This window comes from Poromitra crassiceps, assembly GCF_964638095.1.
Source record: "Poromitra crassiceps genome assembly, chromosome: 5".
Lineage (NCBI taxonomy): Eukaryota > Metazoa > Chordata > Actinopteri > Beryciformes > Melamphaidae > Poromitra > Poromitra crassiceps.
This window is the reverse complement of record NC_139642.1, coordinates 22,486,767-22,509,964: the sequence shown is the minus strand read 5'-3', so window position 1 is coordinate 22,509,964 and position 23,198 is coordinate 22,486,767. Positions and strand designations below refer to the sequence as shown.

At 44.6% G+C, this 23,198-nt stretch overlaps 1 protein-coding gene across 1 annotated transcript in view; it reads right to left on the bottom strand.

The window, feature by feature from the left end:
* pde3a (phosphodiesterase 3A, cGMP-inhibited) overlaps positions 1-23,198 on the bottom strand; it is a gene marked incomplete at its 3' end in the record, with an annotated part of 89,066 nt that overhangs the window by 1,319 nt on the left and 64,549 nt on the right. The window contains exons 6-14 of the mRNA XM_083637452.1: positions 23,115-23,198; positions 22,269-22,345; positions 21,629-21,825; positions 14,978-15,115; positions 13,855-13,966; positions 13,417-13,524; positions 7,185-7,384; positions 5,549-5,752; positions 3,230-3,391 (exon numbers count right to left, since the gene is read on the bottom strand). The exon at positions 23,115-23,198 is cut by the window's right edge and continues 163 nt beyond it. Of these exons, the coding sequence (XP_083493578.1) occupies positions 3,230-3,391; positions 5,549-5,752; positions 7,185-7,384; positions 13,417-13,524; positions 13,855-13,966; positions 14,978-15,115; positions 21,629-21,825; positions 22,269-22,345; positions 23,115-23,198 (1,282 nt within the window). The remainder of the gene's footprint in view (positions 1-3,229; positions 3,392-5,548; positions 5,753-7,184; positions 7,385-13,416; positions 13,525-13,854; positions 13,967-14,977; positions 15,116-21,628; positions 21,826-22,268; positions 22,346-23,114) is intronic.

The window sequence follows — 23,198 nt, the reverse complement described above, 5'->3', positions numbered from 1 at the left end:
GAAAATAAAATAAATATAAACTTTATTATTATGTTGATGAGATTGGTATTATAACTGATAGATAACAATGGACACCTTTGCCCCATATCGTATAGCTCCAGGACAAAACAAAAAACTTTCTCACCAGAAAACAACTCAGAAATGTCTCACCACCAATACAATACAGTACATTGAATAGTCCCATCTGTAAGCAGATTTCACTTTGCTTAATATCAATTCTTATAAAGTCTGGGGGATATTCGACCTCAAACTTGGCAAAGGTTTTGATCTGATTTGACAATATACGAAGGAAAAGTTCTTACAGTGCGAGAAAAGGTCCACATTAGGTTACTAGTTTCTGTTTGCTCTGTTGCTGGATTGCATACCATTACCAACATTCTTATGTTGTTCACAAATAAATAAAAAATTGCCCATTTTTCCGTACCGCACGTATCGCCCATCAATTAACATGGGCGAGAGTCGATCAGTCAGTTTTGTCGGATCCGCAGCGCAGCCGTAACGCATCTGGTGTACATTGCCTGTATGTAAGCCCTGAGTCATGTTGATTTATTTAAAATGATGATTTGAAAGGTATTATTTGTCGTTGGACAAAGACACCTGAGCAGACTGAAGGTGAGGACGGGAGTAACAGTTTTCCAATGTCTTGTATTTTCATACATGCTTTGCATATAAAATGGCATGAGTTTGACATTCTTGTCACAGCTACGCTGGCACGCAGAAAGAGTTCCAAATACACGCTGCCTCTCTGGGAACTGCCTCTTGAAAGTGGGTCAAGACGACTGCAAATAGAATCACGTCCTGTCAAACTACGGCTAATCTGTAGGTTTTAATCATAACAATGGGGACTATTTCCTCAGTGATGATGATGGTGGGGGTACGGTGGTGCAGTCGGTAGCGCTGTCGCCTCACAGCTAGAAGGTCCTGAGTTCGATTCTCGCCTGGGACGCTGTGGGCGCTGGAGTTGTGACCCCCGCCCATATCTTCAGTGCCTACTGCCCAGGTGGGCTATCTCGTCGAAAGGGCCTTTCTGTGTGGAGTTTGCATGTTCTCCCCGTACCCCCCAGGGGGTTCCTCCGTACATAACCCCCCACTAAAAACATGCAGAACATCGTCATCCGACCAGTGACGACAACATCTGAAGTTGGTCCAATGATGGTCCCCGGGCGCTGGAAAGAAAAAGCGCCCACTGCTCCTGGCCTGCCCCCCCCCCCCCCCGGAGGAAAGGATAAGCCTGGATGGGTCAAATGCAGAGGACATATTTCACCGGCCACCATCAGCATGATTGTGTGTTGTGGCCGCATGCATGCGTTGTAGTGTGTTCGTGTGACAATAAAGACGGGCTTCCGTCTGAAATCGTGAAATCGTGTCAGGAGGACATTTCTTTTTCTGTCACTCTGTGTTGGCTGCTACTCGTGTCCTGGAGACGGCAAGGTCAGCGCTAATAACATTCATTCATTCATTTTCCATAACGGCTTATTCCTATTCATGGTCACAAGGCGGAAGGCAGGGGAACACAGGCTGCCAGTCCATCACAGGATGTGAACGGACATGATTATTCAGAGTGATTATCCAAAAAACGCCAGGGCAAAACCCCACCTCAACCTATGTATTGTTCCTTTTCACATCCTTGGCACAAGGGTACAGGATGATTTGCCTTCTCATCTACAGTGTTAAAGAAACCAAGCAAAATGTACAGTACGCATAATGTCATGTATCGAGTGTTGCTGTGCGTTTTCTGACATCAGGGCTTTAACAGGATGGAGGGACAAGGGCTCCCATTGCTATGGAGACCTGGATGGCGTCAGTAGACTAGCGCTTTGTGTGAGAGAGGCAGATTGTGTGTCTCTACAGCAGGTGAGGCAGAGATACATAACATCATCTATCAAATTTAAAATGAACTAAGAGACAGAAAGAGAGAGAGAGGACAGATATATAATAATAATTGATTGGATTTATATAGCGCCTTTCTAGACACTCAAAGCGCTTCACATGTCAGGGGAGGGAGGGCGAGGGAACTCAACTCATCCACCACCGATGTGTAGCAGCACCCACCTGGGTGATGCACGGCAGCCAGTTTGCACCAGAACCCTCACCACACATCAGCTCTCACGGTGGAGAGTTGAGGACTGAATGTGCCAATTAAATAACGAGGGATGATTAGGTGGCCATGATTGAAAGAAGGCCTGTGTGGGAATTGAGCCAGGGCACCGGGGTTACACCCCTACTTTTGCAAAGAGTGCAGCTGGGATCTATAATGACGACTAGAGCAGTGGTTCTCAAATGGGGGTCCGGGGACCCCCAGGGGTCCGTGGCACTTTGCCAGGGGGTCCGGGGAAAGTTTTCAGGAAAATAAAAATAAAAACTTTTTTGTGTGCAAAAGCTTCATAGTTCAACGAAAATATTTTATGCTTTAAATCTAAAATGGTTTATGGATTACATTCTAATCTAACGAACCTATCAATTTATACGTCAAGCACGTTACCGTGGAAACAATTAAGCTTAGCCCAAAATCACAAATCAGAATGAGGGGGTCCCTGGTATATTTTCTATCTTGTAAGGGGTCCTTGGCTGAAAAACATTTGAGAACCTCTGGACTAGAGAGTCAGGACCTCGGTTTAACGTCTCATCCGGAGGACGGTGCTCACTCACAGGACACAGTCCCTGTCTCTGCCCTATCTGCTGCCTATCTGTAAACAAGCGGATATCTTTTTATGTTAAGAAGAATGCATAGAACGGATGTTGACCTGAAATCCTGCCTCCATGTCATCTGATAGGGGTAATCCTATCTCTCTGGCTAATCAGATTTTATCTTCCTGAGTTGCTTGGCACCCAGTTGAACTGACGAATTAGAGGGATCGTTAGTTAAAAGTGGGGTCTGTTGCCAGGCAACTTCCAACATAGTAGCGAGCAGGTTCACAAAGGTTCATGTTCTATTTCTGTACGGGGGAAAACGCAAATGCAATTACACAAATACACACAATGAGGGAGAACTGATCCCTAAGCAAGGAGCTGGGGTGGTGTTGGGCTGTTGATATGCTTTTGGATCATTTCTACAGACAGACTCAGACCTGTAAACTGGAGCCCACTATGACTCAAGCTCACCAGTGCTCATATTTTTGAGAGAGAGGGGGAAAAAAACGTATATATTTTTTATCCCAAGCCGAACCTGAACCCAAGCCCACCCTAAGACCACTGCAGCCAGTCGGCTAGTGGAGGTTCTTAAGCATACTTGTTCGTAGAACTCGTTGACGATCCCCTCCGTCCACTGCAGGTGCAGCTCCTTACACTTCAGTGGTCCGTTAATATCTGCCAGCTTAATGCACATCTGGCACACCAGCAGCCGGTCATTCTCATTGGTCCAATCAATACCTAACACGCCCTCATCACCCACCTGGGGACGGACACACACACACACACACACACACACACACACACACACACACACACACACACACACACACACACACGCACACACACAAAACAGGGATTTGTGAAGAAAGGAGCACTGCAATGAAGAACCAAGAATTCCCTATTGATTGGTTCAATCTCTCTGGGACGATCTAGTGACATGATTTTGAAGAAAGGTTGCAGGACCAGGACTATACATTGCACAAGCAAAAGTCATCACAAGAGATAACATACACGTATGACACTGTACTTACTAGGGCAGTCCTTCCCAAAGACTGGGTCGGGACCCACAGGTGGGTCACAGGAGATTTGATTTGGCTCGCCAAATAAATTTGCATCATTTCTTCCATAGTCTTATTTAAAATATGTCTATTGTTTCACCAATGGGAGCCTGTTAACTCCGCCTAAATGCACTTATTGGTCTCAGTGTTTAACATGCGTTTTCAATAACGTGTGTATGAGAAAGTTGTGATTTATCAAGCGTCTACCTAAAAATGGCTGGTTTACCTATTCAAGACAATATAAGGTGATGCGGAAATGGCAATAAAAATGGATTATTTATTTATGCAGAAATCCACTCTGGGTTGCGATGGTTTGTCATAAAAGAAAAAAGTGGGTCCGCAGGTAAAAAAAAGTTTGGTAAACAATGTTTTAGGGTGCCAAGAATATGATGGATGATATTACTGTTAAGTTCTAGTGTGATAAAATATTTAACCCTGCATATGATCACCGTACGGAGCCCGGTAGTAGCCATCTGGAGAAAAATAATTTATGTTCTGGCCACGATTTACTAACTTGCGCACAATATGCAATTCGAGCTCTCATTTTATTTTTCCGTGCACACAAGATACAATTTGTTCCCTCAATCTGGTTCAAATGAGCTCTGGTTTTGGTGTCAAAACATTGTCAAAACATGCCCTCAAAATACTGATATCTCTCAATATAATAATTGCGCTCTTCACGAGCTTATAAAGGCTCAGTGCACCTATTGGTTATTGGTTGAAAGGTGGCGCTGTCCTGCGTGTGTTGCAGACACCTGATTGTGTTTACATGGTCTGAACGTTAAGTGGCTAAATATGTCGCAATATAATAGGGGAATATGCCTATTTAAAGGCCGGCTTTACCGTGGGGAATATGAATATATATTAATTCTTAAAAAATCTTAAATTTCGAATCCGTTGAAATTTTTGAAATTGCTTGTTCACAGCCAGAGAAAAAAAAAATGAAAAAAAAAAAAAAAAAAAATGGGCCAGGTGACGCGTTTCGACGCGAAACGCGTCACCTGGCCCAATTTTTTTTTTTTTTTTTTTTTCATTTATTTTTTTCTCTGGCTGTGAACAAGCAATTTCAAAAATTTCAACGGATTCGAAATTTAAGATTTTTTAAGAATTAATATATATTCATATTCCCCACGGTAAAGCCGGCCTTTAATATGCCAGTTTAATGGAATCGAGGGAACGAATTGTATCTTGTGCGTAATAGACTAAAAAACGTGCGCACTGTTGGCGCCAAATATTTGAGTTAACATTTATTGAATATTTTGATATTTTTATTTTGTTTATTATGAAATTAACATACTATGCAATATGAAATATGAAGTATTGTTGCTACAGTATGTGTTATGAGTTGTGTTCTTGACTACTACTAATTCTGATGATTCTGATTGATTGATTATTGTTGATGTTGATTATGGAGATTTATGCATGCCGATTGCTGAAGGGATTGGCTGTGGTGTGGTTTGGCACTTGGCACCCCCGCCCCTTGTTAGGCAGGTGACTGCAGCACCGTTGCTATATCAGGATAATCTATTAGGCCGGGCGGGGTTCACCAGGCAGGCAGCTATATAGTTTTAGACCGCTTCTAAGCGCTGTCCATTGATTTGAATGTATTATTTCGTTTTGTACTTCATCTATCTACCTTCCGCTGCCGCACCACTGCCAATCACTGTTGCCATTACTGGAGTGCGCTTTGAGCGCGTCAATCATGGAGGTTTGCCTGGGAACCGTACTGAGCAAAATGTAAGAACCATATGAAGAAAGGAAAGGGTTGCTCTATTATGCACGTTGCAGTAAATTATGGACTCATAACATGTTCTCGCCCAATAGCCACTCTCGGGGTGGGTACAGTTCACTATGTTTACCTTGGCATTGAACTCTGCCAGGAAGTCAAAGTGTTTCTTGAGGTCGGTGGCCAGGATGGCTTCGATGACCAGGAAGCGGAAGCGTTTGAACTCTACATGTTCAAGGTTAGCCAGGAAGTTATACTCGGGTTGAGACATGAAGAGGTTCCACGCTGAAGCTGCATGGTGGTTTTCCAGGACCGAACGGTCATTATAGAGAACGGCCTGCAGAGGGAAACAGAGAGGAGAATATGAAACTAATGTTGAAGTCAAAGAGATAAAACTCAAGGCAAACCTAAAGATATATTCCACTTTGGTAGAGGATTTAAATTTCTCCGCACACATCTCCATACAGGTACAGGGGCAGTCAAAGTCTCCAAAATGAGCTACCCTGATGATAAGTTAAGTTATCCTTTATGGTCCCCAATAAATTCATGTGATTCTCTACTAGGAACCTTTGTAGAATTAGCAGCAGTGGGCAGCTGCAGTGCAGCGCACCAACTCCAGGTCAATTGGTCAGGGGCACTGACAGGAGTATTATCTGCTAACATCCATGTCTTTGATGGTGGGAGGAGACCTGGAGCACCCGGAGGAAACCCACACAAATACAGGGATAACATGCAAACTTCACACAAAAAAGAACCTGGGCGGGACCAGGGTTCCAACCTGGGACGTCCTGTCCTTGTTGTGAGGCAACAGTGCTAACCACTGAGCCACTGATGTGCTGTCCAACATTTCAGGCTTTTCTCACTAACTCTTAATATTGACACTAAAGTATGATTCAGGACACATAATGAATATTAGATACAAATATGACCTTGATACTATATGATTTACATTTACCAATACACAGGATCTGATGTAACCAGCCCTTGTGCTTCTTAGGCACTCACTAATGCGCTCTCCTCTCGGGTGAGCACCCGAGGGACCGCGAGGCCTGATGATATAACCAGAATTTGTGCCACTTAGGGTGAGCACCTATTTTAGATGTTCGAGAGGAAGGGCGGTGGTGAGAGCTTTATAATTGGGGTTATAAAGTGGGCACCTACTGTCACAAATGTGTTGTTGAATTAGGTCAATGACACCTTCAGAAGACATTACGGTCCACACCTGCTCTATGATCAGACACGTAGCCTACTCATCTATTCACTGTATACTGTATTGTACTGTAATGTACAATACTATATTACTGTATAACATTGAACCTGTTGAACCCAGAACATCTCTGTTGACTTCAATAGGCCCTTTTCACGTCGTCATGGTAACGGCTTGTCCATTGAGAAACAAGTGCATTACAACTTCCTGTTGCCAGCTCTGGCCTTCACTGAATCGCTCCCCAACCTGCCCACAACTATTCACCTAAAGTTGACTCTTGTGTGAAAAGGGCATACTACCTGCTCAACAGTTCAGAAACCACATTGTGTCAGCAAACGGTAGGCTTAAATTATGTAAATCTGTTATACGATGGTGTTGTTTGGTGACCAGTTCTGTTACCGTTATCTGTGCCATCACATGATACAGTACATAAACACCTATCTTAGCTTGAATCCCCCTCGTTGTACAAGGGTATCTGTCCAACTGTCTGTGGATCCAGCAGTGATTGCCGATCCATCAGTGAGTGAGTCTTTAGTCTTTAGTTTACAGGCCCGCTGTGTACCTGTGGTGCACTGGTGGCGACCAGAAAGGCGTTGGTTCTTCCGGGGTGGTCGTAGTCGTGCATGGCAGCAGCTACATACAGGGCCATGAGCTCCAAGGCGGGGACCAGACCAGCCAGGGAGCCGTAGCCGTCCTCCAGCACAGAGCAAAGCTTGGATACCAGGAAGCCCGTGGCGCCAGGGGTGATGCCGTTGTCGGAGTCTACGTGCACAAAGAGAAAACATGTCATGTCAAGCACCACTCGGTGAAGGTGGTCTCTGTCGGAATACTGTCGCCTCATTACTGACTTCATCAATTGATTAATTAAAATATTCTACAGTCAAATTATTATGATTTCTTTGTCTAGGGAACCAACGATCTTATTTAGGTGCTGTAAGACTTTGTATTCAGGAAGGGACAGTACACGTTCTCTCTCGTTTCATCTGTGCACCAGGATGTTGTTGGGAGTTGAAGGAATAACAATAAATCATAAGTGACATAACCTCCTGGCCAACTCGTCGGCCTGGCCGTCCAGATAAGAGTAACAGTTATCTAAAAATGGCTATTCTAAAGCATTCCAAGTATGTGGGTGAAATGGCATTTATGCTGTCTTGTAGACTTATAAAGAAAAATGGGCCAATGACATCTGGCTCAAACCAAAACTTAGAACATATGTTCAAATTAAAAATATGTTCACTCCAGAACCCTATGTTACTTTACCCCTGGATAGATCCAGAAGATCTTTATGTGCCCACTGCCCAGTTGAGAACGGGTACCCTCCCTTTGGCTATTGAGGTTGGCAGGTTCAATTCTATTGCTGAGGAGGAGAGACTTTGTACTGTATGTGAATTAGGTGTTGAGATGATGCTAAGTTGGAATGGTTGTTCAGAGATGAAGTCTTCAGTTTGGCCAGGTTTATTGGGAGGGCTTGGAAATTCAGAATGGAGAAGTTGTTCATCTGAATATACAACTCTGTCTTGTCTTGTTTATGTTTGAGCGTTTTGTAGCTTGTTTGTTGATTTGTTTGTATTGTTGAACTTGAATGATTTGTGTCTTGTAAGCCCAGACGGGCTGGGCACCTTGAATATGGTGCATGACACAGAAATAAAAATCTATCTATTTATCTATCTATCTATCTATCTATCTATCTATCTATCTATCTATCTATCTATCTATCTATCTATCTATCTATCTATCTATCTATCTGTAGAAATGAGTGTTAAATGTGTATCTGAATAGTGAAAATCAAATTTTGAAAGATGTTGCGTAACCCGCTGTGGAAAAGGGGTAAGGAAGAGGTTTCAGAAGATGTGTTGCCCAGATAGGTTGGCTCACAGCTTCAAATGATCAAAAAGCAATATGGAGTCAGAACTCAAAACAGCAAGAAGACGATAAAAAGAAGAGCGTGTACAGAGCTAAACTATAAAGACACTTAGACAAGAAAGAGAGACCACATGTCTGGCTGTCTGAAAATATAATTTTATGTTTCCTGTGGCGGCCGGTCAATGCAGTTTTAGAAACATATGCAGAAAGACCAGGCAGACAAGAACAAAGACAGACTGTAAGGGAGATTACACAGTGCAAGAGGTGTGTGTGTGTGTGTGTGTGTGTGTGTGTGTGTGTGTGTGTGTGTGTGTGTCTGTGTGTGTGTAAGTGTGACAGCAGGGTTGCATGACTGAGCCTTTGCATGCACTGTCATGTGAAGGCATGTATGTGTCTATCAGCACTTGTGCCTTGGTAACTGCGTGCCATGTAGAGTAGAGGGTACACACATACGGGCATGCACAACTCGGATATATAGTCTGTGCAGAAATGACTGTTTACTCTGTCCTTTCTGTAAAGAGCTCAAAAATACAACCAAATTACTGCAAATCCCCAAAAGGCCAAGCCTATGAGGGAGCTGGTCTTGCTTTGTCTGCACGTGTAACCTGCGTTGTGTAGCCAGTCCCCTCGCAGCTGGGAATCGAACTCGGAACCTCCGGCATGGGATTCGAATGCTCTAGCGTGGGCTCTAGCATCTGTCGCTAGAGCGTCTCTTGAGGCGTGAGAGTGAGCTTTACTCACTGCACACAGCACCACCCGCTGGCTACCGTTACACTTGCTCCTTTGAGTTAACACATGGTGGCCAGTGGCCACTAGCTTGCACTGAGGCTACTCCCAGACATACAGTATCCCACAGACGTGGCCAGCTAGAAATCGTGGTCCACATACCATTTTATTTTGTATAGTCATTAGTTAGCCCACCAAGTTGCTGCCACAGTTAGTGGCAATACAAGTCCCATTTGCCCCACAGATGGGACTATTGTGCACTGCACCCCACTCCGGTCCTCCCAACATCTCAAACACACTGCAATCCCCCCCAATTCCCATTGCTATAATATACCCCTCCCACATATTCATTATTGTGGTCTCCAATTCTGCACCATGCTCTTTAGATTAGTGGTTAAACATGTTCACTATCACTACTTTCTAGGCAGCTGGATCTAACTGGAGCTAATCCTAACAGCGGACAGTTGGACAGATCATCGTCTGACCAGCAGCGGTTGGAAGAAGTTGGTCCCCGGGCGCTTCACTGCAGCTGCCCACCGCTCCTGGCCAGCCCGTGGAGGAGGACGAGCCAGGATGGGTCAAAGGCGGAGGATAAATTTCACGGCGTCTCCAGAGCATATCCTCTCTCTCCTCTGCTCTTGATTCTCTCTGCCCTCTCACCACTAAACCTGCCCGATCCTCTCCCCCTGCTCCCTGGCTAACCGAAACTCTGCGAACTCATCGAACAGAGCTTCGGGCAGCTGAGAGAAAATGGAGAAAATCACACCACCCTGAAGACCTCTCTTCCTACCATCTTATTCACTCCAACTTCACCTCTGCTGTCTCCAAAGCAAAACCTCCTTCTTCATCTCTGAAATCCAGTCCTCTGCATCCAACCCCAGTAAAATGTTCTCCACCTTCTCTACGCTCCTCAACCCTCCCCCGCCCCCCCCTCCCTCCTCCCTCTCTGCTGATGATTTTGTAACCTTCTTTACTAAAAAGGTGGATGACATCAGCTCCTCCTTCCATCCTCCAAGCACCCTCACTAACACTCCCGACTCCAATCCTGCTCCTCAGCCCGCGGTCCCTGGATTTCCTTCCTTCTCCCCCCTCTCTCCCGATGAGGTGCTTAAACTCATCAGCTCAAACCGAGCCACTTACTGCCCCCTCGATCCCATCCCTTCCTCTCTCCTCCAAACCATCTCACCTGACATATCTCCCTTCCTCACTACCTTCATAAACTCCTCTCTGTCCTCTGGTCTTGTTCCGCCTGATCTAAAGGCTGCAAGAGTCAAGCCTCTGCTTAAGAAACCCTCCCTTGACCCTACTGCTATTCAAAACTACAGACCTGTCTCTCTTCTCTCATTCCTTTCCAAAACCCTTGAACGAGCAGCGTCCGAACAACTTTCTCTCTATCTCTCCCAGAATGACCTCTTGGACCCTCTGCAGTCCGGTTTCAAGGCTTCGCACTCCACTGAGACAGCTCTTCTTGCTGTCACAGAGGCCCTTCACACTGCTAAGGCCTCATCCCTCTCCTCTGTCCTTGTCCTCCTTGACCTGTCTGCTGCCTTCGATACAGTCAATCACCAAATCCTTCTTTCCACTCTGTCTGACCTCGGCATTTCAGGTTCTGCACTATCCTGGTTTGCTTCCTATCTCTCGAACCGCTCATACCAGGTCTTATGGAGAGGGTCCGTCTCCAGATCCTGCCCTCTTACCACTGGTGTCCCCCAGGGCTCAGTCCTGGGCCCCTTACTTTTTCTTCTCTATATCAGATCTCTTGCCTATGTGATCTCTTCTCATGGCTTCTCTTATCACTGCTATGCTGATGACACCCAACTTTTCCTTTCCTTCCCCCCCTCCGACACTCAAATCGAGGCTCGCATCTCTGCATGTCTCAAGGACATTGGCGACTGGATGTCTGCCCACCACCTCAAGCTCAACCTTGGTAAGACAGAGCTACTCTTCCTCCCAGGGAAAGACTGTCCTCTCACAGATCTCTCCATCTCCATCGAAAACACCACTGTACTGCCCTCCCAAACAGCTAAGAACCTTGGGGTGATCCTCGACAACCAGCTGTCTTGCTCTGCCAACATAGCTGCGACAGCACGCTCCTGTAGGTTCTCCCTCTACAACATCCGCAAAATCCGTCCCTTCCTCACAAGAGAAGCGACTCAACTCCTGGTCCAGTCACTTATCGTCCCTCGCCTGGACTACTGCAACGTGCTCCTGGCTGGCCTACCTGCCACCGACATCCGACCGCTTCAGCTCATTCAGAACGCTGCAGCCCGTCTGGTATTCAACCAACCCAAATTCTCTCATGTCACTCCCCTCTTCCGGGACCTCCACTGGCTTCCCATCTCAGCTCGCATCAAATTCAAGACACTGGTAATGGCCTACAGGGCAGTACACCAGTCAGCTCCCCTGTACCTGCAATCTATGGTCAGGTTCCAAACCTCTCACCGCTCCCTTCGCTCCTCTACCAGTGCAGGGCGCCTCGCTCCTCCTTCGCTACGGGCGCTCAAAAGTCGCTCATCCCGATCTCGACTCTTCTCCTCCCTGGCACCCCAATGGTGGAACGAGCTGCCACCTTCGGTCAGGACTGCTGAATCACTGCCGATCTTTCGGAAAAGACTAAAGACTCACCTTTTCAGGCTCCACCTGGGCCCTTCTTGATCTAACTTCTTTCTCTCTCTTCTTTCTCTCTCTTTATTTAATATTAAAAAAAAGAAAAAAAAAAAAAAAACTAAACTAAAACTCGTACCACTGTTCCTTCAGGATTTGTAGTTGTCATAGACTGTGCTCCATAGTTGATTGCTCTATTGCTGACAAAAAGTGTGTTACTGTAAGTCGCTTTGGATAAAAGCGTCTGCCAAATGATGTAATGTAATGTAATGTAATGTAATGTGTGTGTGTACTGGCTGCCGTGCACATGTGTGCATGCTATGTTGTGTCTGTGACAAAATAAAGATGGGTCTGTCCGTCTGACCCTAAGGCCCCAAAATTGTATTTGAAATTTGTACAAATGCATTTGCAGTTGATGTGGAGCGTGTCGCAGAATTACGGCCAGTAGAACTGTATGAATCAGTGGCTTTGTGCCTTCAGCTGGGCCATCAGGCCACCAGCACCCTGTTCAGAAGCACCTATTTATGAACAATGTTCTCCCTGAACTGGTCTCACAGATCCTGTCTGGCAAGCAGCACCTCCTGCATTCTGAAAGGCTACAAGTCTGGAATTTACTTGATGAACTTGATGCACTTGGATCAAAGAAAATGTGGAAGGAGAAACTAGGTCAGAGAACAATCTTCTCTACAAGGCTGACAGAGGCTTACTGTATGTAAGCTATATGACCTGTCAAAACATCAGACATTCATAATTTTGTTTCAAGATTTTGTTTGAATTATATGTCTTGCAAATAGCATTGAATCATTGACTTGTCATGTTGTTAAAGGTTTTACTGTATATTAATTTGTCACCAAATATCAAGTTCAGGGTATTGCAATAAATCCTGACTTTCCCATTCAGTATTCCTGAGTTCAGTGGCAGTTGAAGCAGCATTTTTCGTACTTGGAGATAGAAAAGGTCCCACTGCTGACTATGAATACTATGAATAGAACTAACACTAACTAACCCACATTAATTTGCATCATTATTTAGGCAAAACTGTTAAAGCGGCTCTGTGAGTTCTGAAAAATATTTCTCTTATCCTTCTGTACAGCTGAACCCCCCCCCCCCCTCCTCCCCTGAATAGCACATAAATGAATAAATAAATCATTTGTGGTTGGTTGACATATTTGGATTTTTGTGTTTTGAGGTGACTACAAAAAAACTACAAATTACATTCAGTATTAAGTGGGTAGGATCTTGTTATTATTCATGGAACAGATAGCTTCTCTAAAGTGATTATATTTGAGTTCTACCAATCAAATTGCCTGCTGCTCTCCCTCATTCCATTTTTATTCATCCTATGTTCTGTTTGTGTGCTTGTCTGTCTGTGTTTGCTCGCCTGTCTGTGTTTGTCTGTCTGTCTGCCTGACTGTCTGTCATGCTTAATGTGTTTGCATGTGTCTGTGTATGTGCGTGCGTGTGCGTGCGTGCGTGTGAGAGAGAGAGAGTGAGTGTGTGTGTGTGTGTGTGTGTGTGTGTGTGTGTGTGTGTGTGCGTGTGAGAGAGAGTGTGTGCTCATGTGACTGCCTTGCTACATGTGCAGTATCATAGGTCCTCACCAGTGTGTGTACCGTTGTGGGTCAGCAGGGTGGGCAGGCCCGGCACAGGCTGAGTGGTGAGGTACCAGACAGCATGCAGCACGTCAGTGGCATGGATCCGATTGTGGTCTGGGGAGATAAAGACAAAATACCAACTCAAACCACTAGAGGGTGGTAAGACCACAGTGATGAAATCTCATACTGGCTGCTATTTGGATGGTCTTTCTTTCAGTATACTAGCTTGGAACATTCTGTTCAGTTTGCTGCTAGTAAACTAAAGGAAAGGAAATAATAATCAAGGAAAAAGGGAAGGGTTTAGATGAAAGATTAAAAAGTTTGGGAACCCCTGCAGAGTATTTCACTGACAAAGCAATACCTCCACCTTGTGGCACATCGAGGTAATCATGGATGAAGTTGTTCACGTGAACAGTTTCATAAACTCATGGACCTTCTACTCACAGGGGATGTCTCTGTATCCGTTCTCCAAAGCACAGAAGTAGTTCATGAACTCTCGGACAGGAATCTTGAAGGTCTCAAAAAGACCTGTGTCCTCAAATAGCCTGTAGGAAACCTAGAAAAAACATCATCAGTAGTATTAATAATCTCAGTAGAGGCTTAGATGTATCAACATATTTGATTAATAAAAGAAAAAATTACCTAATTAGCATGATTTAATATGGTATTATTAAATGTCTGTCATTCCTGCACTGCTCAATTATATCACAAAATGGCCCTACTGATCTACAAATATCAGTGTGTACAGCGATGGTGGAAAGCATCACTGTGATGCTAATTCATGAATGACTACTGCTTCATTTTTGACAGTAGATGGCAAAATAAGCCCAACATTATATCTCAGAGGAACCTGTCTGTTCAGTTACAGTTGCTTGTGGAAGCATCTGTTTGTGGAAGCAAGTTGTCTTGCTGTGTGTTTTCGCCACAATACCTCCACCCCACTACTAGATCTTCCAGTAGTCTACCTCTTATGGATCTGACTAACCTGACAGAGAAATGGCGGCAGGAGAAAAAAATCTGAATCGATGTATGATATATATATGATCTATGATCATCCTCTAATATTCCTATGATATACTGTAATACAGTTCACTTGATAACTGTCTTCAAAAGAAGGAGAAGAAGAAGAAAAACACTTTCTGGAATGGCTCCATTGAGAATACAAGACAGATTCTGTGGACTCAATAGGATGTTTGGCATTTGTGCATCACATGCTTTATTTTATGTAGTTATGGTTCTGAACCAGAAAATGTGATCATATCCCCAAATGAATGTAACCCCCCCCCATTTTTATTTTCTTTATATAGCTTTGTTAAAGACTGAGCTGTTCCACATCATAGAAAGGAGAAGTCTGGTCCTGCATTGTCTCCAGCAAGCTGAAAATGTAAATTCCCTCTTCCTACTGTCTTGGTTGATAGCCAGTGCCCCCTCCCCCTAATTAGATATATTTGGAAATGCACATGTAAATATCCGTGGCTTTTAACCAAATCAATATTGATTTGCTCTCATAACACAAATGCCACATGGTTTAGCCACATCTGCTTGCTAATTACTGTGATGTTATTACCTGGCTGAGGATGCAGCCTGTCTTGCCCTGCGTCTTCTCCATCAGACTGAAGATGGGGAAATTCCAGGTGTTGAGTTGACTCATCAGAGGCTCCAGCTCGGGCATCACCACAGTCTCCGGGTCCAACATAGGCTTGTCCTGTGGGTTGAAGGCCAAGCAAGGTACAGTAGTAGGGGTGTCACAATATATCGTCCCACGAAATTTCGCGATAGTAAAACGTCACGATATGTATCGTTGAGATGAAATCTCATATCGTGAAAAAAAGTAGACAAAGAAACGTCTTTGTTTGTTCAAGTTCAATGTGTGGAAAGTAGTTCAGTTGAACAAGTCTCTGAAGAGACACATGAGAAGTTATACAGGAGAGAAACCATTCAATTGAGTTTCTGGCAAAACTGTTTACTTGACAGGAAAAACTGAAGATGCATAAAAAATAGACTAAGAAAAGTCTTGTTGTTTGAGTTTGAAGAAAAACTGAAGATGCATAATGAGAATTTATACTGCTGAGAAACCTTTTAGTTCAAAGTAAATCTAAGTGACGGTGTAACTCATTCTATTTCAAGATAAGCCTTATCTCCAATCTCATGTTTTTTCTAGTTGTTATTGTAATAACAATTTCCCACAACAGCATGTTTTGTATTTGTGCATTTCAAATAAAATACTACTTTTCCAGTCATATATTGTCATTATTCAAGTTTAAAAAAATATTGTTAAAATCGTATCGTATCGTATCGTTATTGTGAACCCAGTATCGTGATACGTATCGTATCGTGAACTGAGTGTATCGTGACACCCCTATACAGTAGATATCATTTTCATTCTTTATACTTTTTTCCCACAGTCAGTCACCATGGCAAATTTAGGTCAGTCAGTCAGACATCAGACACAGAATGCTCAATACAGTCCATGCATATTATCAGACTTCACAGGTTTCAGAACTTGAGAAATAATATAATATACCGTAATTTTCGGACTATAAGCCGCGCCTTTTTTCGACCCTGCGGCTTATATAACGGTGCGGCTAATCTATGGATTTTTACAGCTAACGGCCACTAGGGGACCTCCTAAATCTATGGATTTTACAGGTTACAGTCCACCACCTTTAACTCTATGGGCTCTATGGCCGGTCCGCGCCCCCCACCTTTAAGCGGCGGGCTCCAGCAGGAAAAGCTGGAGGCCGGAAAAGAGTGAGACAGGTAGCGCGCAAAAGTAAAAGTGGAACCGAGAGACAGAACGAGAGCAAGACAGACAGACATTACGAGAGCGAGACAGTTTGTGCAAAGGAAGTTTTCATGCACAAACCCTCATTATGGAAAAGAAACGTAGAAATGCACATGATGCAGCTTTTAAGTTAAAGGCAGTCAATCTGGCAGTAAAAGAAGGAAATAGAGCTGCTGCACGTACCCTTGGCATCAATGAGTCAATGGTGAGACGTTGGAGACGCCAGCGGGAAGAACTGTCTCAATGCAAAAGAGCAGACGGCCGAGGTGTTTCCACCGTGCAGATCCGACTGAAGGCCAAAACAGTCGCCACCGAAATGAAAATTGAAAATTTTAGAGGTGGACCATCCTGGTGTTTCAGATTTATGAGACGAAAGGGACTGTCCATCAGGGCGTGGACGACTGTGTGTCAGCAACTCCCTCCCGAATACCAGGAAAAAATAACAAACTTCGGCGAATTCACACAAAGAAAGATAGAGGAATATTCCATCGGACCGGACCAGATCATAAATATGGATGAAGTGCCTTTGACGTTTGACCTGCCTCTCACTAGGACTGTTAACAAGAAAGGTGAATCGTCCATCACGTTGAGAACCACTGGCCACGAGAGAACGAATTTCACTTGTGTTCTTGGCTGCACAGCATCTGGATTAAAGCTTCCGCCAATGGTGATTTTTAAGCGGATTACAATGCCAAAAGAAAAGATCCCGAACGGCATCTCCTTTAAAGTCAACAAGAAAGGGTGGATGATGGAAAGCGTAATGAAGGAGTGGCTGAATGAGTGCTACGTCAAGCGCCCTGGAGGATTCTTTCGCCAAAAAAAAGCTTTGCTCGTTTTGGACAGCATGAGGGCCCATATAACAGATTCTGTGAAAGCAGCCATCAAGAGCACAAACTCAATTCCAGCTGTGATTCCTGGGGGCACAACGAAGCATCTGCAGCCACTCGACATGGGGACAAGGGGCACGGTGGCTCAGTGGTAGAGCTGTCGCCTCACAGTCAGAAGGTCCTGAGTTCGATTCTCGCCTGGGACACTGTGGGCGCTGTGGTTGTGTTCCCCCCCATATCTTCAGTGCCTACTGCCCAGGTGGGGTAGCTCGTCAAAAGGGCCTTTCTCTCGGTGTGGAGTTTGCATGTTCTCCCCGTGCTCCCCAGGGGGTTCCTCCGTATATAACCCCCCCCACTAAAAACATGCAGAAGATCAGATCGTCATCGTCATCCGACCAGTGACGACAACATCTGAATTTGGTCCCCGGGCGCTGAACGAGAAAGCGACCACTGCTCCTGGCCTGCCCCCCAGAGGAAAGGACATGCCTGGATGGGTTAAATGCAGAGGACACTTTTCACCGGCCACCGTCAGCATGAGTGTGTTGTGGCCGCATGCATGTGTTGTGGTGTTCGTGTGACAATAAAAGACGGGGCTTGTCCCGTTACGAGAGAGACATCAGTGTCAATCGTGCGTTCAAAGTGGCACTACGCGTTCAGTGGGAGGCGTGGATGACTAGCGGCGATAAATCATTCACCAAAACTGGTCGTATGCGAAAAGCAACTTTCGCTCAAGTTTGTGAGTGGATCCTGACAGCGTGGAGGAGTGTCAAAACATCCACGATCAGCAAAGGGGTCCGAAAGGCTGGACTGCTGCGTGATGAAGAGGAGGACGCCGCCACAGCTGAGGCCCTTCAGAGGCTGTTCGATTCTGACAGTGACGAAGAGGAGTTTGTTGGTTTTGAGAGCGACAACGAAGGAGAGAGGAGAGTGGCTGACGAAGCCACCCTGAGCCTGTTCGTTTCCGACACTGAAGATGAGGACTTTGGTGGTTTTAGTACGCAGGAAGAAGACGAAGATGAGGATTAATGACTTGACTTTTCTGGTTACAGCCGTGTACTGCACCTTAGCCTAAAAGATGAAGACGAGGATTAATGACTTTTCTGGTAGGCTGATTACCGTATATTTTAAGCAGCCGTGTTACTGCAACTTTAGGCTTACGCGCTTACTGTCGTGTTACAGGCACTTTATTTTGCACTTTTAAAAAAACACATTTAATTTAGCCATTATTGCCTCGTCAAGTGCTGTACGCTTTGTTTTTTGTTATGGTACTACTGTAGGCTATAATGTAGATCAGTGGTTTTCAACCTTTTTCATGCCAAGGACCCCTAAATTGATACACATTTGGCCGCGGACCCCCAATTGAAAATATTTTGTGCCAGGGACCCCCAGAAGCAAAGATATCAGTTAATTTTCGCTCTAAAAAATATAAATATTCAAAGATGTGCACACTTTTTCAAGGTTTTTCAAAAATAGCAGATCTTCAAGCTCATAGCGGCACTGAGTGCCGCGCTGCCGCTATGAGCTTGTTGAGCTTGCTAGAGCTTCAAATATAGCCAAAGCTAAGTGGTTAAATGATTGTGACGCTATTAACTACCGTAAATTCCGGACTATAAGCCGCGGCTTTTTTCCCGTTTTTTGGCCCCTGCGGCTTATATAACGGTGCGTCTTATCTATGGATTTTTTCAGAAAAGAAAAAAAAAATACAAATAAAATCTCTCTTTTTTAGCACTCTTTCTAACTATAAATCCACTTCTGTTTTAATTTCCTCTCTTGCCCTCTTTTCACCACACCGCGGACACTGTGTGCACTGTAAAAATAAACAACGGTGGTGTTGTGTTATGTTGTTTTGTTGAAATGTTACGGTAATACGGTAAATGGGAGCTTCCTCAAACAGCCATCTCTTTCCCGACAATCCCCTCTGTGCGTGACCACTTACATATGGTAATTACGGTAAGCAAACGGCCACTCGGCCATCAACTCCCTCCCCCGACTACCAGGAGAAAATCACAAACTTCGGCGAATTCACACAAAGGAAGATCAAGGAATATTCCATCGAACCGGAGCAGATCATAAATATGGATGAAGTGCCTTTGACGTTCGACCTGCCACTCACTCGGACTGTTAACAAGAAGCGCCCTGGAGGATTCTTTCACCAAAAAAAAGCTTTGCTCGTTCTCGACAGCATGAGAACGAGCAGTAGAAGCAACACTCTCACTTACCATGGGGAAGGTACGCAGAAATTCACACGACGCAGCTTTCAAGTTGAAAGCAGTCAATCTCGCATTAAAAGAGGGAAACAGAGCAGCCGCGCGTAACCTGGGCATCGATGAGTCAATGGTGAGGCGTTGGACGGTGCAGCAGGAGGAACTGTCTCAGCACGGAATATTATAGGAGTGTGAAAACATCCACAATCACCAACGGGTTCCAAAACGCTGGACTGCTGCGGGATGAAGAGGATGACGCCGCCACAGCTGGCGCTGAGGGCCGTCAGAGGCTTCAGAGGCTGTTCGATGCCGACAGTGACGAAGAGGAGTTCGTTGGTTTTGAGTGACAATGAAGGAGAGAGGAGAGTGGTTGACGAAGCCACCCTGAACCTGTTCGTTTCCGACACTGAAGATGAGGACTTTGGTGGTTTCAGTACGCAGGAAGAAGAGGAAGACGAGGATTAGTGACTTGACTTCTCTGGTTACAGGTTTGCTGCACATATAGCCTATTGTTGTGTGATTTTGTCTGGGGATTAGTGACCTGACTTTTGTTTTGTTTTGTTGAAATGTTAATAAATGGGAGCTTCCCCAAACAGCCATCTCTTTCCCGACATTCCTCTCTGTGCACGAACCCTTTCATATGGTAATTAAACATCAAAACACCCGCGGCTTATAGACCGGTGCGGCTTATAGAAGAAAAAAATAGTCAATTTTGGTCCCGCGGCTTATAGACCGGTGCGTCTTATAGTCCGGAATTTACGGTAATTTTGCTGGGGAACCCCTAGCACTCCCTCAAGGACCACTGGTGGTCCCCGTACCACTGGTTGAAAACCACTGCTGTAGATCACTGCCGGTACGTGCGCTGGGAGCGCACCGTTTAAGTTTGAAAGTTGAAAAGTTTGTGTGTCTGAAACGCTATGTGATACAGTACAGTTTACACAGCACAGTACATGTTCTGTAGCTACTATTGCACTAAATGGTAACACTTGAATACGTTATGCAAATATGGAACTTGTTTGTTGAAATGTTAATAAATGGGAGCTTCCTCAAACAGCCATCTCTTTCCCGACAATCCCCTCTGTGCACGAACCCTTACATATGGTAATTAAACATTAAAACACCTGCGGCTTATAGTCCAGTGCGGCTTATATATGTACACATTCAATTTAGCTGCTGCGGCTTATATTCAGGTGCGCCTTATAGTCCAAAAATTACGGTATATGTAATATCCACTTAATGAAAGTGAATCAAAGTTCTGTCATTGTGAAAATGTAACCTCAACTATGAATATTCACGCCTTAATTTTCACATAACTTCCATAATCGTATTCTCGTATTCATGAAAAACTATTCTTTGACTATCAACATCTGAGGATATATATATTTTTTAACCAAAAGGTAGGACTACACACAACAGTGAGTGCGTTTACATGCAAACAATAAATATTATTAGTTTTTTTTTATTATTAGTGGATTTCTGGAGTTACCTGATTATTCAAATGGTCATGTAAACAGCATAAACCGATAAGCTTTATCCGTTTATGGCCGTTATCAGGTTATGAATAAACCGATAAACATACCTAGGTTTCTGGCCAATAACCTGTCTTTTCAGTGCATGTATACAGCGTATCAGGTTTCTTGTGGGTTTATACATCTGCGCATGTACAAGTTGCATGTAAAAAGTTGAATTACCACCGCCTTCTGGAGAGAAATCCGACTAATTGACTGAATCATGTAAACCCGGGTTTTTCCTATTGTCAGATTATTAAAGTGCATGTAAACGCAGAAATCAGATTATTGCCATAAACTGATTACTCACAGTTATCAGTTTATTGGTGTGCATGTAAACGCACTCACTGTCTGACATGGCTTATGGTTGATAACACTCTGTTGCAATCAATGCAGTTTTACAAGCTGTAACTTGCAAAACTGCAAAAGTGCTGAGGATCTGTACAGAATCTGCATTCATTATACTATTTAGAGTAATATACTGTACAGCACATTAAACGCACATAATAGTACGTTTCACAGTAGCATGGGATAGAATAAAACAGAAGAGCAGAAACAATAGAAACAGTACTTCTATTGTTCTTGAGCTAAGCACTACCTTAAAATAGCAGCCATATTTAATGGAGCCAATACGCCTATTTCACATCCCACCCAAATCAACCATTTTGTGTCTAAAAGGCAGGAAGTAAAGCAGGTGCAAGCAAGATTAGAGCTCAGAGACTGGACCCATTTAGGTGTTCAGGTTTCAACCTAACAAGCAGCTGACTGGATATTACAGCCAACTGGAAGGTGTCTAATCAATGTTTTGCAAACACCTGTTTTACTTCCTGCCTTTTAGACACAAAATGGCTGATTTGGGTAGGATGTTGAAATAGGCGAATGGCTAATGCATACCTCTGGGGAGGGTAGGAGGGGGTGGAGAACGATGCCCTCTGCCTGATACTCCCTGCACCCCTCCTGGGCTTCAGGAGGCTTCTTGCCTCCTTCTCCCTCCTCCTCATTCTGTGCAAAGTCACTGCTGTCACTGTGGTTGGTCTCATAGGTGCTGTCATAGGTGCTGTCGTAGTCTGATGAAGCTACCGCTCGCTCGTCTGGAGGAAACAACAGAGATTACAATTTAAGATTTTTTTTATTTTTTTTGCACCAGATTCATTGCAGACGCCTGAAAAGGGTTCGGGCAAATTTCGGAGGTGATCGGATCAATGGTGCACAGGTTGGACAGGTTGCTGCAACAGCTACAACAATATATTGTAGCTTGTCTCAGTGCTCTTACTGGGGTAACACAGTCAGTGTGTATAGAGAAAGTTCTTATAGTAACAGGAGCACATGTCGTTGCAACCTATTCAATTTGAGAAGTTTCCCAGTTGCAAATGGATGCATAAGCATGAAGTCCAACAGAGGCTGTAAACGCCTGCAGGCCGTATAGCATGCTGCTTACCTGGGTGGGGTCTGTAAACGCCTGCAGGCCGTATAGCATGCTGCTTACCTGGGTGGGGTCTGTAAACGCCTGCAGGCCGTATAGCATGCTGCTTACCTGGGTGGGGTCTTCTGTCTCCTTTATCGCCCGATTGTACCCCATGGTTTAGCCGAGTGTTGAACGGCCTGCCGCAGCTAACGGAGGAAGAGCAGACGAACAGCGACACATTGAGAAGAGACACGCTGATACAGCCTGCCTGATCCACAGCTCTCCATCATATACAGTATCTCCTCGTCTCTCTCTGTGCACAACTAGAGGTTGTCCCTGTTCTCTCAGTAGAGACTGATGAAACGACACGCACACAAATGAGCGCACACATACGAGACACTAATATCTCCTGTCGCATTCAGCAACACCTTTTAGTTTATACTGTAGCTAGGCTCCATCAAGTCACTCCAAGCTGCCCATATGTGTGTGTGGTGTGTCTTATGGTTGGGCCCAATATAAGTTCTTGAAAGCTGATGCTGATTGTCTTTGATTGAAGCTTTCAATAGTCGTGTTTCCATTACCGTCAGAAATGCGCAAAATCTAAATATCGCAATAGAAATTGGGTAATGGAAACACGTAAATTTCGAAAAAGCTCCCAAATATCGCAAAAAGTTTTTGCGCTCTCATGAGGTGGTTTTTCAGACGTGTCGATATAGCAGTTTATCGCAAAAGTGTAATGGAAACACAGCTATTGACTGTTTTGTTTTGCACAGATATGCGCGCCAAGCGTGCTAGAAATGAGCATGTGACCTAGCAATTAGCATGCAAACGATGAGCGCGCAAAGCTAGCTAAATGAGAAAATAGAACTAATAAATATCGTTTGAGCACATACCGGTATGTAGTGTGTGTGTGTGTGTGTGTGTGCGTGTGCGTGTGTGCGTGAGCGCGTGTGTGTGTGTTGGCACGTACGTTACCTGCTGCAGAGCGTTGGAGGCCTCCAGTGGGGGGTGGTGGAGCTGGGGGCGCTCTGGCTGTGGGTTAAGACTCTGTGGTGGCTC